This window comes from Stenella coeruleoalba, assembly GCF_951394435.1.
Source record: "Stenella coeruleoalba genome assembly, chromosome: 2".
Lineage (NCBI taxonomy): Eukaryota > Metazoa > Chordata > Mammalia > Artiodactyla > Delphinidae > Stenella > Stenella coeruleoalba.
Genome location: NC_137147.1, coordinates 118,228,920 through 118,249,112, shown reverse-complemented (window position 1 = coordinate 118,249,112; position 20,193 = coordinate 118,228,920). Strand labels below are relative to the sequence as shown.

Sequence of the window (20,193 nt, the reverse complement as noted above, 5' to 3'; positions counted from 1 at the left end):
CATACAAGATACCTCAGTATTCTGACCGACCCTGTCTGCTGCCTGGGATAATATAAACGTCACATGTTAAGCAAATGTTAGCCTGATGCATGCATACATTTGAAACCTGTATACAATGAAAGAAGGTAATTAGAGAATGTAGAGAAAAGAAAATACCGTTCACTCCATGTAAATGCAAAATCATCAGGGTCTTTGCTGTCAGGAGCAGGGAAGCCTTGCTCTGAGAGATTTATGTAAGTCTATTTATTTGTTAGCTGCCAAAAGTTGGGGTAAAAGTTTTTCCTGGTCCTCATGCGCTGAATTACAATGGAATTCCAACAGAGTTACACATGACGTTGTACTTGAATGCCCAGTGGGAAATTTAAGGTCACTGTAGTAATGAATGGCCAAAGAATTAATAGGAGTTGAGCCTCATGTGCCTTCCTGTGTTGCAGCTGGGTAGAATAGTGCTCTGTTCATGGCTGAAAATACGTCTCAGACGTGGCCACCACAGCTGTGTTGGGCACAGCCGCCGTCAAAAGCACTGTAGAGCTGGGGGCCTGTTTAAATCGCTCTGACCTCTTCTCATCAGACACAGTTCCTTGACCATTATCAACTGCACAACAGCTACATTTGTCTATTAACAGACATTCAAACATGGAGATACTTTTACCAGAGGACATGGCCTTCTTGCCTCAGTCTTGCCCCCACTCCACATCCTCTTATCTTCTTTGCTGCCAGTACCTCCCTCACTCAATTTTTTTCATTTGCATTTCCATCCACTCAAGGCCCTGCATGACCAGCCGCATCTCCAGGCTCTGCCACGTCCATCCCTAGTGGCACAGACCTACTGACACCCTTCCGTCTCCCTGTATCTAGCACAGCCTTGGGCTTTGAGCCTCTGCACAAAGGTGCCCCCCATTCATCAACTCTGTGCCCAGCTAGCTCTTCTCATTCTCAGAGATGCTGATAAGTTGTTGCTTCTTCAGAACTTTCCTTTGTTTCTCTCTCTCTCCTACAACCTTCCTGGGATGTAGGACCTCCCCCCGCATCCTACCTAACCTCTACCTAGTATCAATGCTATTCTAATTGTCTTATTAGTGTTCTTCTCCCTCATTGGAAAATAGATTCCTAGAGAGAGGGAAGTGGGGAGTGGCAAGATGGGGGTGGGGGTTTAAAAGGTACAAACTACTCTGTATAAAATAAATAAGCTACAGGAATATATTGTACAACACAGGGAGTATACCCAATATTTTATAATAACTTTAAATGGAATATAATCTATAAAAATTTACTATCTTGCACACTTGAAACTAATATACTATTGTAATCAACTATACCACAACAAAAAAATGAATTAAAAATAAAGTATTATTTATTTTAAAAAACACACAAAGAAAGAGAATAGATCCCCAGAGGATAATGACATTATAGTGTAAAGTGAGGAGGGGAAGTTCAAACCGAAGATCCATGGCTTACTTGTCGTGTGATCTGGGCTTCATATTTAATCATTCTGTATTTCAGTTTCTTCATCTGTAAAATGGGGATACTAACAATCCTTACTCTGTAGTGTTGTTGGAATCATTTAATCCAATTCCTTTAAGTAACTCCTTAAAGAAGTTGCTATGTAAAGGGCTTAGAACAGTATCTGGCTGGCACATGACATTAGCTGATGTTTCTATACCGCAGGCTTCTCACTGTTGTGGCCTCTCCCGTTGCGGAGTACAGGCTCCGGATGCGCAGGCTCAGCGGCCATGGCTCACGGGCCCAGCCACTCCACGGCATGTGGGATCTTCCCGGACTGGGGCACGAATCCGTGTCCCCTGCATCGGCAGGCGGACTCTCAACCACTGCGCCACCAGGGAAGCCCACATTTCTCATTCTTAAACAAAGCCAGTGCCTGAAATTCAAACGCTGATAGTTGAATGTGTGAATTAAGAATTATAAATGCTCTCTTCATCATTTCACTATTTTCTACTGTCACTTATGTTTTTGCTAAGCAATTTTGAGGGTACATTCAGGAATCATGTTTCAATTTATATGAAACCTAGAGAAATAAAGCAGATAAATATCAATATACATGGCCAAAGCCCCCTACTGCTCTTTAATTTTTCTTGACATTGTTCGTGGGAATAACAATGTGTAAGTTCAGTAAAAACTCACTACATTTGAAGATGACTTTGAACCTGTTTTTTTTTAAGCAAAAGAAACATGTTTGCTATGCCAACAATAAATGGACACTCAAGGGCAATTTCATGTAATAAGGGATGGAGGAATAGCATCAGTAACCACAGAAAGTTCCATATTAGCTGTTTATATTTCCTCATGTTAATCACCACTTATTGATTTTCCTGCATCTTGATAGACAAAATTTCACTTGGCTTTTAGCACTAATTTTAGTCTCTTCTTTACCCATGTAATTTCTAAATATTATGTTCTTTACTTAAAGAAACTAGAATGGCCAATAAAATAAGAAACAGTATTAATTAGTCTTTAGAAAGAACAACATGGCTGACACAACTCTAGATTTAAAGGGGGAACAAACATCTACAATTCAAAAGAAAGAAAAAACCTGCTCTGTTCATTGGTATCATATGAAGACCAAGTTACGCAGAGTTCACAATGTATAAAACAAAATAAATAAAAAAATAAAAACATGAATCACAGAGAGTTTTTCTCAATTGAGACTCCATTAGAGAATTTAGCCTTTATGCCCTAATGTAGGTGGATGGCAAGCTATGGGTTGGAGCTGAGTCAAATCTAGCCTGACATCTGTTTTTATAAATAAAGGTTTATTGGAATACATATCACATCCATTCATTTACATATTAACTATCTGCTTTTACACTTAAACAAGGGAGCTGAGTAGCTGTGACACAAACCATATAGTCCAAAGCTGAAAACATTTACTCTTGGTTCCTTTATGGAGAAAGTTTGTTGACCCCTGTCCTAAGCTGTCCATGTATGTGATGAATTAACTTTTACATCTTTGCATCTGCAATGTTACTAGTTAGGTACCATTTTTTGGAGAACAGAGAAAAAAATTTCACTCAAGGCACTTACTGTATTCTGTGATTCAGATGAAAAAGCCTCCTTTAAAGCATATTTGCTTCCTTTTTTATTTCTGTATAGGACAATCTATTTTTTAATCTATAGCTTATCACTTAAACCAGAATATTTTTGAGAATGAATAGAGACACTATTAATAATTATGTTGGGGGCTTCCCTGGTGGCGCAGTGGTTGAGAGTCCGCCTGCCGATGCAGGGGACACGGGTTCGGGCCCCGGTCCGGGAGGATCCCACATGCCGCGGAGCGGCTGGGCCCGTGAGCCGTTGCCGCTGAGCCTGTGCGTCCGGAGCCTGTGCTCCGCAACGGGAGAGGCCACAGCAGTGAGAGGCCCGCGTACCGCAAAAAAAAAAAAAAATAATTATGCTGGGACAACTGGTGTAAATTGGGCCATACAGCCACCCTGTGAAATTGACAAGCCCAAAGAACACACCAACCTAAGTTAAAAGGCCCAGACTGTTGCTTTTGTTTTTTCTTTGTTTTTGCATTTTCTGATCCTATCCTTCCTAAGACTCCCCACCCTCGTTTGTCCTAGTGGATGGCAGTTTCACTTCACAACAACACAAACGTAGAACTTACTTTTTAATTCTTTCTCCAAAAGAAGCTATCTCCTCCAAGATGTTCTGAACAGTTGAGACAATATCCTGTACCATATAGATTCTTTCAATTAAGCCCTTTTTCTCAGATTCCTAAGAAACATAAAAGATTTAACTCAGTTACTTCATTTTTATTGGTCTGCTATAGAAACTATTATGCCATATTATCATAGCATGGTTATTATCAACAGAGTGACTTCAGAAGATAAATTTACGTTTTTCACAATTTATTTATTGACTCCCCCAGATCCCTGCCTACTCGTGAGATGTGACCACTTGTAGTGCGCAAGCATGTCGCTACCTCAATATCATGAGCTGATAAAGGGGAGCTCCACAGACAAAAGAACTTCATTTCCCTGTGGAGTTGCTGCTTCTCTCAGAGAATTCTGCAGTCCTTTCCATTGGCTGACCCTGATTTCTTCTGTCTTCACAAGGTTAGCTTACTTACCCTTCTCTCATTAGTCCTTCAGAAAGGTTTCCAGCAGGTAACAATAAGGCATGTTGGATATCCAGATTTTGGAATATATGGAATTCAGCTTTCTAAGAATATTACCCTTACTTCGCTTATAGAAAACCTAAAATGTGTTTTACCATGTTAGGTAGCTAATGTTTATAAAAATAATTTAGAAATTACTCCCATATTGGAGAAAAGAGGATTCCCTGAAGAGTGGCATTTTCATGCTATTTCTTATATTCTGATACCATATCCTAGCTCCCTTATGAACTCTACTGTAACTGGGATTTAGTTAGTGTCTTCTTAGCTCAGGCCTAGCTGGGTCACTGTAGCTGTCACATCTAACATATAGTACCTAAAACCTCAAATAAATCTAACAAAACTTATTTCTTTTCTACCTAAAATTTTACTTGGGTTAGAATTGTACTAAATTATTGAGCAAATATCTTCTAAATTTAAGAGACCATTTCTATAATAATCTTCTTTGCAGCAAAAGAAAAAAAAAATCATTCTCATCTTGTATTCTCTGTCCCATCAAACTGGACCCATGGATGGAAGAAGGGAAACACACCACCCCATACTGATTGCAGTGACTGGTAAAAACACCAGTATGGCTGAAATGTCAAAGAGCACAAATTTCCCTTCTTGCATCTGCCCTTGTTTATGGAGCTACTGGCAGAAACAGAGCAAAGAGAGGGGCTGAGATTAGAATATACCATTGCTACCCCCTTTTGAGTAAGGGTGCTGGGCTGGTTTGAATAACTTCTTAAAATCTGTTCTGTACCCATTTATGCCACCATTCTGTACAGAAGGAGAGGTCATACTCATTGCTTCCTCTTGCAAAGTCAAACTCATAAGACATTTTTACTTTTTCACTCTAATTTTAAATTTCTTCTTTCCCTTATTCTCTTACAAACTCTAATTCTTCAAGTCGTTTGCATCAAAAATTGGATAGACTGTCAGAGCGACTTAATTCATCTTCAGCAATCCACCAACATCTATTAATGGGCACAATGGTGAAAACCCATCTCTGTCTGCCACAGAAGCATTCATGTTTATAAAGGAGGATTTGAAAGCACCAGGGAATTTGACCCAAAGGGCAAAAGTGGCTTCCTCTTCTCAACAGTGTAGAGTTTAGGTCAAAACAATTTCTTGGAAAATGATTCAAATTTCCATGTGGCTCAATTTCATAAAAATTTCCTATTTTAGTTGACTGATTTTTTTTTTCCCCCTATGGAACAGCCAAATGTGGAGGTTCTGGTTGTGAAGAAAAGCCTGAGTTAGTACACGAAAATAATAAATGATCCTCACAATGTTCTTTTACTTTTTAATGAATTTGATGTTTTAGTTTGAATGTTCAATATTTAAAGACTAGGCCAAAGAATTCCACTGTATCTAGGGTACCAGCATAATTTATGAACCGTATCTGTACACTTTTAAGAGTGAAAGCAATCAGAATTATAAATTTTTGAAATATTTATCAACTGACAACTTGGTTTATTAGTAGATCTATAGTTATTTCATTAAATTTTCATAATATTGTTTCAAAATTAAAAAAATGTATTTTACATTCATTAGAACAAAAGAGATGTGCTTATATTATCCGAATTTTAAAATGATACATGAAGAATGATTATTCATGCTACATATTCATATATTTAATTTGTTTCCTAGTTATATCTATTCATAGTCCCATGTTAAGATTACTTTTCCAAAAAATGTACTTCTTTAATGTCATCTTTTCACTTATAATATTTCATAAAATTGTTCTTACTTATCTTCAGAATTGCACTTAATGGTCATTAAATTGACACCTTTAATTGACTCTACTGTAGGCCATAATTTTAATTACAAAAATACTCTCTCTCCAGGCACTGAGGTACCTTGAAAACTCACAACAAAAATGTGATACATGAAGAATATTCTCAATTCTGTATTTTAAATATTGAAATCTGTATATATTTCTGCCCAAATAATTTCAAAGTCATGATATCTTGTATCCATTCATATGAACTTTCTCTGTCAATCTTTTTTCAAGATAAAACTTTAAATAAGTTGTCTCTATGATTCTCCACAAAATTTATGCTGAAAAATTAATGGCTTCTCAATTTCCTTCCATTCCTGGGTAGAATTTATATTTATCCTATTAAAAATCAAAAGATTTTTTTTATCCCACAAATTGAGATAATCCAAAGTGTAACTTCAGAACTTAAACACTGAATCGTGCGCAAATAGGTCAACTATTTGACCTCACAGTTTGCTTTGTGCTGAATATCCCTTTCTTTCGTAAAGAAAAAAAAAAAACAGTATCTTTTATGCCAGTTCTTGTAAAATTCACTTCCATTTACTAAAGGCTTCCAAAGATGAAGTTACTTAGCATTTTCAGTCATCAAAAATTTTGATTAGGTCTTCCCTGGTGGCGCAGTGGTTGAGAGTCCGCCTGCCGATGCAGGGGACGCGGGTTCGTGCCCCGGTCCGGGAGGATCCCACATGCCGCGGAGCGGCTGGGCCTGTGGGCCATGGCCGCTGGGCCTGCGCGTCCGGATCCTGTGCTCCACAACGGGAGAGGCCACAGCAGTGAGAGGCCCGCGTACCGCAAAAAAAAAAAAAAAAAAAAAAAAAAAAAATCCAACTGATAGGACCAAAATGCAACAAACATTTAAAAGATTTCTTTTTTTCACAAGAGTTCAATAGCTTTGGGGAATGTTTAAGTTGACTGAGAGTTCTTCAAAGGTTTCAAACATTCTTAAAACCAGATTGATGGATGGACGACTGGCAGCAAAAACAAAGTGCACACTGCCATGCTGAAAGTATATTTTTATATCTGAACATATCTCTGCCAGGAAAACTGCTGTTGCTATCCCAACTCTGTATACATAAAATATTTACAAATGTGGACACTACAGCTTCTAATTCAATTGGTGGTGCATTATCACTTGTCTGTATGCGATCATGGATAATCAGGGCACCATGATCTATCAATTGTACATTTCTGCTTCAAAGATCCCTTCAATTTATATGAATATCTTATTAGCCATGATGCTGTGCTTCATCAAAATCTGCATTCACATTATCACTACAAAATTAAATAACCCTCAATGCTAAATGTTTAAACTAAATTTACAATAGCATTCCTGATGTCAGAGACTTCATTGTTTGTAAAATTAACTTGCAAAAGCTTTATTTTGATTCCGTATAGTGGATGAAAAAAAATCATAATTTCAAGTCATCATGGCGGCGTATTGGAAGTTTTCAATTAGCAATAATCATGCCTCATTGATTGAGGCATTGTATGAGTACAACAATTTCAGAATTAACTTATTTGATATTCTGTTTGAATCATTTGATGGCATGCTAATAAGACTGGTATCACTTGACTCTTCACAAGGTTTTTAATATATTGATGCAATTGAAGTCAACACATTAATACCTTCCTTGCCCTTTTCCATACATGCATAATTAAACCTTGGAATGGAAGATGAGATAAATGTGGAAGAACAGTCATTTGATCTAAAAGAAAAGTCATGCTGCACAGAGAGATTTTTAAACACATCTTTCGGGCTGTGTAAATTAACATCATGTTTCCAGAAATAGTCTCCTAAAAGTAACTATTGACAGCTGAAGGCTCTTCAGCAGGTTTGTAACTTAAGTTTACATGTTTCAGTGATGTGATCATGGTCCCAGTGGTAGACAGTAAATGTGAACAGACATTCATCAGTTAGTCTGTCAACAATTATCTTGAGAAGTGGATTGTCAGTACTTGATTTTTCATTAAACATGTACTCTTTATTATTATTATTTACTCACTGAAAAAGCATTATCAAACAGTAAGAAGTAAGAAGTAAGATTCCAGGCTCCCAACTCCAGCAGAATGACCTAAAGGTCCAACTTATACTCCTGGCCTTCGTGAAATCTTTCCTAGGGATGCCAGTCCACACCAACTACACTCTTGTTCTTTCAATTTGCATCACACCTCTACTCTTTTCATCATTCTAGTAGCAAATGTTCTTTTCACTCTCTACACTGCAAACTTTATCTTTTAAAACATGTACTATTGATTTCATGGGTCTTTAATTATATCTGCCAGTATACCAATGGACATGTTATATGTCTTTGATATTAGCATTTCCATTAATAGGAAACCAAGGTACAAAGAGGTTAAGTGATGTGTCTATGTCCACATTTGTCTATGTTCACATATATGTGGCAGAGAATTCCAGTCCAGGACTATTAAGTCCAAAGGAAGAGTGGACATTTTCTAGTGGACATTTCACAAGGTACACATTCAGCTCACACTTGTTCTTTTTGTCATTTGCTTCTTTAGTGTCTATGGATCTCTGTTCTCTAGACTCACTATATAATACATGATTTGTAGACATTTCATTCAGTTACATATTTCTATCTACTGTTCATTTCCAGTATTATTTGCCCAGTCTTCATGAGAATGTATGTTAAATTACACTTTTTGAAAATATTTGGGGGAAAACATTTCTTTCTCTTCTTATTTTTTAACTTTTCTGGCTAAGCATTTTAGCAAACTTTATGTATAATTTGCATAAAATACATACCATAATTTACATTATAACAAAATGCATTCGTTCTTACCTAGGAGCTGGAGTAGCCAGGGTTTACAACAGATGCAAAGTTAGGGGGAAAAAAACAAAAAAACAAAAAAAACTTAAGATGTACCAACTCCACAGGCCTGCATATTTTATTAATCACAGGCTATGGAGTCAGAGGGAAGTGAGTTCCACATGGGTCTTGTCATCTACGAGCTTTGTGATCATGTCAAGTTCCTACTGGGTTCTGAGTCACAATTCTGCTATCTGGAAAAGGGAGATCATAATCCTGACCCTGACTGGAGTATTTGGAGAATTAAATATTGTATCATATGCAAATCATTTGGTACACTCCAGGTGCTTCATAAACATAAGTCCTTGCCCTTCAAGAATGCGAAGAGACAAAAGAACAAATAACCTTTTGTCTAGTTTAAAGAATCCTGGGGTTCATTTAAGTTTCAAAAGCAACGATCTTCCAGGACAAGTCTACTCATGTTGCCCTGCGTTGTATGAAAGATCATCTGGCAGTTCTATCTGCATCATGCTGGCTTTATTTACACATTTCAGATTGAACCAGAGAATGTGGTGATAACACAGTTTAGCAAACACAGCATTACATCTGCGGCTGCTACCAAATTGCCTAGGAAGAGTAACAGTGATTCATTCAGAAAAAGGAAACTGTTATCACATGTGCTTATATTTTTCCTTAACATATAAGGCTTCTAATTTATAGAGGGAAATGTGTAATAAAAATAGTGATGGCCACTGGTGTGATTAAACCAATGAACAAGATAATTGTGGCTGAACACGTATTTTTAGATTCCTACATTTCAGAAAGAATGGATTTTACTTCTCATTACTTGAAAAAAACACCAAGGCATAAGTAAAAGTTGCATGATTTAGGGCCTACTTTATGAGCAAATAGGTAATAACATATAACAGAAGAGATGAAAGCATGGAAATTTTCAGATCCAGAATTCAAATTTCAAAAGGTTCCTTTGCTTTGTTATATACTACAGAGAATGACTGTAAGAATAATAATGTAATTGCAATAATAATTGTAAGAAAAATAATGACCAACTCCAAATCTGTAACCGAAAAATGCATATTATTATATAAAATGTATGTAAGATCATCATTTTTTCACTGTCCTTTGGTTTATAAAATGTCAAAAAAAAAAAAAGAAAAACAACACTGAGTCTTTAGTGGCTAAGTTTTAGAGACAGTTGTCTGAAGAACAAATAATGTGCCTGTGTTGTAACATGGTTGCTCTTTAAGAACAAAGCCAATAAATAAATAAATGAATCAGTCAGGCAGTGGATTTTTTCTTCTTCAAGGCTTTGTTGGCTTCCCCAATGTCTCCAAAGAGCATAGCACTGTAGGTGCAATAAACTAGCTTCGAGCCTCTGGGAGAGAATTAACACCATCAAAATGAATTTACAGCTAAGAATTCATTATATAATCAGTATGCTACTTTAAATCTTTCCCACATGTTCTGGTTCAAGAAAAAAAATTCTCATTTCTCTATTAATTACCTAAGCAAAACCAAAGAGTTAGTCCTGAAAATTGACCACGTCAGGAAAGATCCTTGGGACATGCTTAAAAACTGAGTAGTATTTGTCACAGGATGCCCAGGATTCCCACAAGGGATTGATGCAAAATTTCTATCTCAGGATCATCCCAGTAATGCCAACCACCCAGGGCAAAGATAACGCAAAAATACGACTTTAGACTTTAAGTGGGAATCTGTTTGGTCTGTTTCATCCCACTGAATATTAAAAGCCTGCAATTTGAAAACTTGAAGAATTATAAACATCAGAAATAGACTGAGTGGCATTTAGCAGGGAAAATAAAAAAAACCTCTCAGCATCTGTCATAACAAAGAATAAAAAGTAATATTTCTGATACACAAGATTAAAAATTGTTCTTTGGGAATCTGGCTTAATGCACTGGGAACTGTCTTTAAGGTTTCTTCCCATGAGCTATGTCCTGTGTGCATGGACGGACACACACACACACACACACACACACACACACACACACACACACACACACCCCTTTATGGTATGCTATTAAAATGGGGGGAAAAGTCTGCAGTCTTTCAGGAGAATACTTCCTTCTCAAGTAGTATTTTTGCTTTGGGAAATGAATGTGAAACAGACTGGATTTTGAACCAGTATCATTTCTAAGTAGTTATAAACTGCTCTAACTATCTGTCCATTACATAGAGCCCTTCCTTCTACACTGACTGGTATTTACCAACATGTTTCTTTGGCCTGCAACAGGATTCTCATCAGGGATCAAATGAGAGGGCTGAAAAAGTAAAAGGAATAAACATCATCATGAGGAAGATGTTGAAAAAACACTTTTGAAAAATTGGGAACAATTTGGGAAAAAAAAATATTTGGAATTAGACCCTGGGAAGATTGATTTCCTTAAAAGTTTCTCTGAGCCAATTGACAGATGCCACGCCATTACAAGGCAAACAGGGCTAATGGTTTTCTATAACTGTCACTACCATAGGTAAACACACAATTAGCTGCAGTTGCTGATTTAGCTGTGTGCGTCCTTTATCTTTCTTTGAGGTGGGGGAATGAGGAGGGTAGAAGATAAAATATTTATCACCTAAGACTCAGCTCAAACATCACCTTTAGCAGTCCTGACTCACCCAGGCACTGCATCGCTAACACCCAACGTAGTATACAAATTTTGATGAAAGTAGCAATCACAGATACAGAGAAAACACTCCATAAATGTTGTCAATAATAATGCGGAAAAATGGACCAATAAATTAATGACATGTTTCCTTCATAACAATGTAACATAGTCCAAAATAAACAGGATTTAGATCAGAAGGGCTGGATTTGAGTCTCGCTACTATCCTGGCTGGGAAATCTCTGATGCATTATAATATTTCTCTTCACCTGGGTTAGTTCATTCGCATATGGGGAAAATAATATCAAATTTAGTGGTTTACTTTGAGTACTGAATGAGCTAAAGCCTATAAAAACAGCCTGCAAATTGTAAACACTCTACAAATAAGAATAATCTTATAAATCTAATCATTTAAATAATTCTTACTCAAAATGGTCTCATTTTAAATTATTATTTTTGTGTCATTTATTACTTACTTTAAATTACTATATTCCCTTGAGGAAAAAGTGATGTCCCCACCTTTCTATCAATTATTTTGCAAATTATCTATCAATTACCTTGTAAACTCATTGGATAATTGGGACTTAAGGCAAACCACACTGAAACAGAGTGGATTTCAATAGGAAATTCCTCTTGTAGGAATGGCTACTATCCTCAGAAAAATAATGACTTGTGGATAATTGAGATACAATGTCCAATGTATTCTATATTAGCATAATGTAAAAATTTTAGACCACAGCAAGATAAATATCCAGATGTAGTATAGTCTATAACGTCAGAGCACCAGTTAGTGCACATTAGCTAATAAAAGGATGGCTAATCCACCTAATTTATAGTCTGGCACATCATATTTCACAATATTTGGGAGTAACCTACCAAGTATAATCCTTACAGTAGAAATCACAAAGAAAATCCATAAGTACTGGGGCTATTAGTGAACCTGGTAGCAGAATAATGCTTCAAATGTCAGATTGATAACATTTCTGGATTATTTCTGAAGGTAATGAAGCCAAACGTTTTTAAGAATGGAAGTTTGAGTTTTTAAAAGGGATGTGAGCAAATCAGTGGTTCAGAGAAAAGACGGCAGGAAATAGGGAAGCCGATCCCTCTTCATGCAAAACATGCATAAACTGATCATTAAGAATTGGCTGGAATCCATTTTAATATTAAAGTCTTGGAAGTAAGATGGTACAGTTGAAATGTTAGCAATTAAATCACTTCATCACTGAATATAATATTAATTCAAATTAAAAGGAGTTACATCGGAACAACCATTTACTTTATTCCCCCGAAAATTATCCATAAGTAGGTCCTCTACAACATGCCCTGTATATAGACTGTATAGGCCTTGAAAATATGTGTGTGTATTCAACTATTGTTAACCTTTCAAAGATATTACCTGACTTTTCATTTTCTTAAAAATATTACACCATCTTAAAGTACCATGGCTTAGTCAATAGTTACAAAAAAAAATCACTGATCAAACTAATTTGCTTTGTTTCTGACATTCTTAAGAAGGCACAAAGGAATCATAAACAAAACTACTCTCACTATTAAATTGTAAGAAGACTTCTTCCAAGAACGAGTCTTCCCTGGTTGAGATACTATAGATCATCTTCTCTTTCTGAAACAAGAAAACACAGGGCATGAGCTATGCTGGCCCTGAACAACTCAACCAAAGGACTATGAGGTTAATTTACAACAAGAACTCCTAAATATTGATACATAATAAATATTGATATATACACCACATCCTTCTCTCTCTAAGAAGGCTCTGCCTGGGTAATGATGAGTGAACTAATCTATTTGCAGGATGAAACTCATTTTTACAACTAAGATTGATGGTTTAAAATATACTTAAATTTTAATAATATCATCCTAATTTGTAAAAAGAGAATAGAGATATAATATTCATTTGCATCCTTTCATTATAAAATGTTCCACCACGTTCCACCATCAATCAACAAAAATGTATCAGATATTTCTTATTTTCTTAAAGGAAAACATCCATATCTGTTTTTCACCCATAACTGACATGAAAGGATGATCCCCACCCCCCCAAACACTGTAAAGCAATTGTGAACTCATTGATAATCTTAAAAGAACAGATGATTCAAGTCCTATTTCTGACAGCTGAGTTAAAAACAAACCAACCCACAATGCAGGCATCACAATGCAGTCTCTTTATGATAGCAATAGGCAGTTTTTTGTTTTTTTTTTATTACATGCCCTTATGATTCTTTCTTCCTGATGTTACTAGTAAATGCTGAAATATTCTACCTAAGTGATTGTTGGGCTGGAAAAAAGAAAAGAAACTCTAATGCAAGTATTTATACCTTCTGCAATGAAAACAAGATATTATTGCCCTGCATGACCTTTCCTAAATATGAGATACAGCATTTTACACAATAGTTTCTTGGTTCACGCTTCAATTCCTGACCTTTACTGTGTAGAAAATTAATGCAATTTTCATTGTAATCCGTCTGTACAAATAAGGTCCACATAGAAGAATTCCACATATGGAATCTAATACAAATAGGAAATGTCAGCTGATTGCTGTTGGCTGAACTTAGCCGTTATCTGTTTGTTCTGGGGTCCCCAGCAAACTCTACTTGTAACAAGCAATTTCTTGTGTGGAGCCATCAGGTATAAGAAAGAAAAATCTCCTCTCCTCAAAGTTTAGTTTGTACATTTAGTTTCCTAAAAGCCAAAAAACTAGTGACCTGAAAGTTCTACATTGTAACTGAAAGTCCACAAAAAGAAAGGAAGGCAAAACTGTGGAGCCTAATTTGGTTTCTAAAAATGCAGGTCATTTTCCATGGACTTTCAACAATGAGAAGAAGCAAGAGGCTATAGTGATGTCATTTTACAACCATCCCTGTTCCAGACAATAAAAAGATGACAGACCCCAGACCACGTCCTGGCCTGTGCATCAGAGACAGGCAGAATATGGGAATGCGTCCATCTCCCAAGGAAGCTGTGCCAAGGGGCCCCAGCATGCTTTCATCTTCCACAGTCTTCCATGATGGTATTTGGTGGGAAGGGGTGCTGGCAATTAAGGAGTGTCACTTTCAAGATGGATTGTTTGGGTAGAAAGGAGTTCCTCTCCTCTTCTGGTTTGGAAGAAGACGGCTGTGTGTTTATAATCTGTAAACAGTTCATCTCTCACTGGGTGTGTTACAGTTCCCAGAAGCCCGTCTGTCATGTCGAACACACAACAGAAGCCAGAAGGGCGCTGTGGGGAAGCCCTTGGAGTCAGCACACTGTGGAGGGCAGTGGCCCAGGGCCTGTGTGCTGGAGGGACCCATCCCAGGCATGGAGGCTGCTCTACATGGAGAAGAAATGATGAAGTGTAATAATATATAGGTGGAGGTATGCTCCCAAAGTCTTAAAAGTTGAAAACTGCTCTAGTTTACCCATCTCTTAGAGAAGTGAGAGTGAAGAGACGTGCAAAAAGACTGCAAAGTTTGCCAAAATCCCCTCACAATAGAAGGCTTGTGTTCAGCAGAAGAGGCACAAACAGAAGTCAACATTTCATTTCAGACTTATTCCTCTAGAAGTTTCCACAGAAATATGAAATTGAGGAAGCAAAACAAACATGGCCACGTGGGGCTATTAAAGGCCCTACAAACATACTACAATCAAAGTATCTCAAGAATGGAACGGCTCTGGAGGAGACATGAAGAACCCCAGAGCCAACGTCCTCAGTGTGGGATGGGCTGCCGCATCTGTTGCGTGGAGGGCTGTGCTTGGATGAACGCAAGAGCTCCCAGGCTCATGCATGTAGATGTAGATGTTGTAGTTCCAACTCAGTTATCCTTGCCCAGAAAAGCTTGATGCACAGCCCAAATGGCTCTACCTCCACACCCCCAGGCCCCCAGGCAGCCCTTGAAGGACCACAATGGAAGGTTAGATGGTGAAAAACGCTGGTCTAGACTTTCATGGCTCAATCTGTTGCCTGACAGTTCATCGACACCACTTTTTCATCCATTGCCTTCTTGTTAGATGTCTCCTTTATCAGATGGAACAAAGCCCCATGGTCACAATTATCTCTCAAGGGTGGATGGCATCCTCCTTCCATGGGGTGGCCCGTTTACACAGACTTGGTCTAAGAGAAAGAAATCTTCTTCACTTCCAAACTTTGGTTAATAAAATTGATAATTATGCCTAATGTAGGTTTAAAATAATTTCATTAATACCTGTGTTTCCTTTGGTTAAACACCCCCTCATGCACATTAGCTTAGCTATGACCATTTTAATGTTCAAGGAGTTACATCACTCAGAAGTCACTCACGTCAATTCATCAAGAAGAAAGTTGCAGGCCTTCCCTGGTGGTGTAGTGGTTAAGAATCCGCCTGCCAGTGCAGGGGATACGGGTTCAATCCCTGGTCCAGGAAGATCCCACATGCCATGGAGCAATGAAGCCGGTGCACCACAACTACAGAGCCTGTGCTCTAGAGCCCACGAGCCACAACTATTGAAGCCCGCGAACCTAGAGCCCGTGCTCTGCAACAAAGAGTAGCCCCTGCTCACTGTAACTAGAGAAAGCCCGCGTGCAGCAACGAAGACCCAAAGCAGCCAAAAAATAAATTAATTAATTAATTAAAAAAAAAAAAAAAGAAGAAGAAAGTTGCATCTTGGGACCTTCATTCTAAAAAGCGTCAATTCCCTTTAAAAAAAATATACTTTATTACTTTGCTATTAATGATCATTTTAGCACAACAAATAAGATTTACTTTGTAATCTGCCCAGCATCCTTCAAATGGGCAAAACCATCTGGCTCGTTCAATTAATTTTAAGGCTGTCTGTGTCATGGAGCTAGTGTTTTTAAATTCGTTTCTATTTTCTGGACATTTTATATTGGATACTTAACTCTTAAGTTTCCCCCGTTCACCCCTTTCCTCTCCTGTCAGCCTTCTACACACTATCACCTTAGCCCCGTAGACCCATAGGTTCTAGGGGACTGGGCGGCCGTGAAGCTAGTAGCATCTCATTTGGCATTTCACTTTTTTTTTCTTTCATTTTATTCCAGAAGGTTTGTCTGAAAGCGTAATGACAACAAAAAGTAGCAGATTTGAGAGAATCTCCCAGGAGAGAAAGGACAGATGTACACAGACGTGGAGCTGAAAACGTTGCCAGCAACAGCTGGGCAAGTGACAGGTTCTGAAGCGGGTGACCACCCTGCAGAGTGCAGACATGAGCCTAAAGGAATAGCGATTGCACTTGATTTACTTTTGACTTCCTGGGCTACCTTTCATCTACCTTTCATCCACCAAGGAGAAGGCTAATCTTTGCCTCAAATGACAGGCCTCCTAGAGGGATGCTTCTATAACATTTCAGTTATTCCTTATATTTCGTCCCTTTTCATCCTCATTTTAAGAATCTTAAAAAGGATACCTTTTATACATTATGAGAATATCGCTATACTGGTCACCCTATAGTAGTAAAAATATATATATATATATAGTTTGACTCAACCGGCTAGAACACTGGAAGCAGTCATGTTCCCCCTTTGTGTCCTTTCTCGAGCACACCCACCTTGTCATCTTCATACTTCTCCTCATCTACGTCCGTGCGCTCCTGTAAGGAAAATCCATAATTTGTAATAAAACATCAACCGAAATTACCGACTACGAATGAAATGCACACTCATGCTTAAAGTTTTCCTATATCATTGCAACACTAGTCTTCTTAAAATACACTGTAGGGCTTCCCTGGTGGCGCAGTCGTTGGGGGTCCGCCTGCCGATGCAGGGGGCATGGGTTTGTGCCCCGGTCCGGGAAGATCCCACATGCTGCGGAGCGGCTAGGCCCGTGAGCCATGGCCGCTGAGCCTGCGCGTCCGGAGCCTGTGCTCCGCGACGGGAGAGGCCACAACAGTGAGAGGCCCGCGTACCACACACACACACACAAAAATACACTGTAACTTCTTTAAAAAGGACACTTTTAAAGTTAAGGGATGCCTTGCCAAGGTTGTAAACAATATGTATAATCTACATAAAACTGTTAAGTATAAATAAAGCTATTAGGGGAGTGCCTTTCGAAGGCAGCCAGCTTTAAAAATGCATTGCGGAGTTGTACTATCTGTAAACAGTTTTGTTCTGACAAATGAAGCAGCTGCTGTGTTAAGGCTGAGAACACCACACTCCGTCTGTGCTGGGCTCATTGTTAGAATGACTGCACTTTTCCTCTGGGTCCATTACCGAAACATTAGACAGTATTAAATGCATTAGTCTGAATGTAATCAATCTCAAGAATAAGCTACAGGTTTCTATACGGCATTCTTGTTTTCCTTGGGCTTCAGGGTTGGTGCGGGGCAGGTGAGGGAAGGAAACTCAAGGCCCAGATCTGGACTAAAGGGGGGGACTGCCTTTAGTTCAGGGGCCCCAGCACCAGCTGTGCTGCACAGAGGCTTGTTCAGATTCATTTAGAGATCTTGGCTAGTTAACAGGTACACTTGAATCATATCACTGCTACATTTAAAAGCTAACACATGTTGGTACACAATCCAACGATTTGGTAGCTTCAAAAGAATGCTGGGTATCAGAAAACCAAGGACTATTTTCAGTTTGAACACTTACCTTTCTGCTTAACCTTGCAAAGGTCAGGCATGCTAATTAGATGCCATTGTTCCAACAGAAAAAAGAATGGTCAATATAATGCTTGTATAAGGGAGTAACTCTGAAGTATCCAGACAGTACTCTGCTATCCTCCATAAACCACTGAGCAATTTCTTCAGGGCTGGTACTGTATTACCTCCCAGAATTCCTAGGAGCTCCACCTAGCAGTCTGTGGGATACTTAACTGATGCTGGAGAACTAACCTATTCAATGATGACAACAAGCATGTTTCATAAAAGCACATGGATAAAAATGAATACAATGAAACATGTTATGGGAGGAAAAAACTCTGTAATGTAATTAGGAGTCAGAAGTCTTCATCTTGAGACAAAGTCTTCAGCTGGAGACATTGTTCCAGCACTGTTTTGCTGTGTGACTTTGAGCAAAATCACTTTGCCACTCTGAATGTTAGCTTTATGAAGCATGAAATGAAAACAGTAGTTCTTGACTCTTCATGGTTATGTTACCAAGATTAAATTAGGTAATAAATTAGAAAATGTTTAGTAAATTTAAAAGGTTTCATATACACACATACACATTTATATGCATACACACACAAGTACACTTATGTACCCATATTTACACACACACACATATATACATATATATACCTGCCTACAAATAAACATGTACACATACACACATATATACACATGCTATAAACATATACATATATATACCTGGGAAAATAAAATCTGATTAAAACTAAAAATGTTAGTTGACAGCACTTTTACAACAGATGCTTCTCTGTAAAAATTTCCCTCATCTGTACCTCTGTGAAACTTAGTCCTTACATAAACCTGTACTTTAAAGCTATTTATTTGTTACTTGGTTCTAGCATCTTCAGGCCCCTCATTTATTGATATATGCACATGCTTACTGCACTACACAATCAAAAACCAAACAGAACAGAATTTGGAATTTGTCTGAGGTTTTACTCCCGGCCATAACACTCATTTCCCCCATCCCAAATGAAACCAGAAACATTCCTTAAATATCCATTATTTCAGAGATGATTTTTTAAAATAATCAGAACGTTTATAAGGAAAAATAGGTGAAGATGGTCAGCTTTTGAGTCTTAGAAAACCTAATGTGCAGGTGATTTTTCTAAAGGATGTTATCAAGTCTCGAGACCTTTGATTTTTGTTTTAAAAACTTGGTTCTTGAATCTGGAATGCCAAGATTATATCATAAAGCAAGTCTATAAATACAAGTTCCTTCTAACCCAGAGCAGAAAAAGATTCTATGGGCTGGGATAAGAGGGGTAGGGGAGGGAGAGTTGGAGAAAAATTAAGAAAAGTAAATGCTGGGCGATGTCTTTGAGAAGAGGCCTTGCCTGTGCTTCCTTTAACACCACGGCAAGTTTGAGAATTGCAAGAAAAACTTGGGCACTCAAGAACAGAGGGGCCCATGCCCACGCACTCTCTGATTTCCCTGGGAGTTGGCAAGCCTCAGAGCATCCCCTGAGGCTTCAGCCTAGAGGAGAATATTGCACAGGATAATTACACGGAGAGGCCTGAGGCAGCCTCCCAGTTGTGTGTGCCCTGAAGGGGCTCAAGGAGCCACCAAAGGCTTTTCTCTAGTGATTGAGAATCTCCTTCCCAGGAACCTTATGGAGAACCAGATGGGCATGCAGACATGTGCTGCCCGCATGGAAATGCTGACCAAGAACCAGATGGCTCACTCAGGCTAAGAAGGCAGGCCAAGACTCAGGAACACGAGATGCTCTAGGAAGAAGACTCCAGATTACACATGATAAATATCTTCCCTGTAACATGAATACACGTGCAGTGTTGCTCCTCAAATGCAGGGGACTCAGGTCATGATTTGGTGGTGGTGGTTTACTGCTAACACATTTTTTCTTTAGTCAAATGTCAGAATTATTGGAATGTTTGCTCACCTGGCTGTCCTGGATGCTGCCAACCTTCCCCATTGTAGGTCTGATGAAATTGTAGACACAGAGGAGCGATAATGCCAGCGGGATCATGTACAGTTCAAAATTCCAGACAGTGACTAAAAACACCTGATTGGAAGACACAGACAAAATGACTGCTTGAAAAAACAGTATGGGAGCAACCTTCAATTCCTATTCATTGACTTAAGGAGATTAAACCCAGGACTCTCTATATAGTTCCAAATAGGTTAAAACACACACACACACACACACACACACACACAAAGATACACACATGATGACTAACACAGTTTTAGAACTGGTAGCAGAATAAGGAAGACAGAGAAATGAGTTGGCCTGTCACGCTCTG

General features: G+C 38.3%; 1 protein-coding gene across 8 annotated transcripts in view; it reads right to left on the bottom strand.

Moving 5' to 3' along the window:
- The window catches only part of MCTP2 (multiple C2 and transmembrane domain containing 2), a 251,996-nt gene that overhangs the window by 18,562 nt on the left and 213,241 nt on the right, over positions 1 to 20,193 (bottom strand). For 7 of the 8 annotated variants that reach the window (XM_079914839.1, XM_079914836.1, XM_079914835.1 and 4 more), the window contains 3 exons: positions 19,830 to 19,952; positions 16,849 to 16,890; positions 3,626 to 3,735 (listed from right to left, as the gene is read on the bottom strand). In XM_079914839.1, the coding sequence (XP_079770965.1) occupies positions 3,626 to 3,735; positions 16,849 to 16,890; positions 19,830 to 19,952 (275 nt within the window). Of the gene's footprint in view, positions 1 to 3,625; positions 3,736 to 13,373; positions 13,837 to 16,848; positions 16,891 to 19,829; positions 19,953 to 20,193 lie in introns of those variants that run through there. The other variant, XM_079914840.1, reaches the window with a different exon arrangement.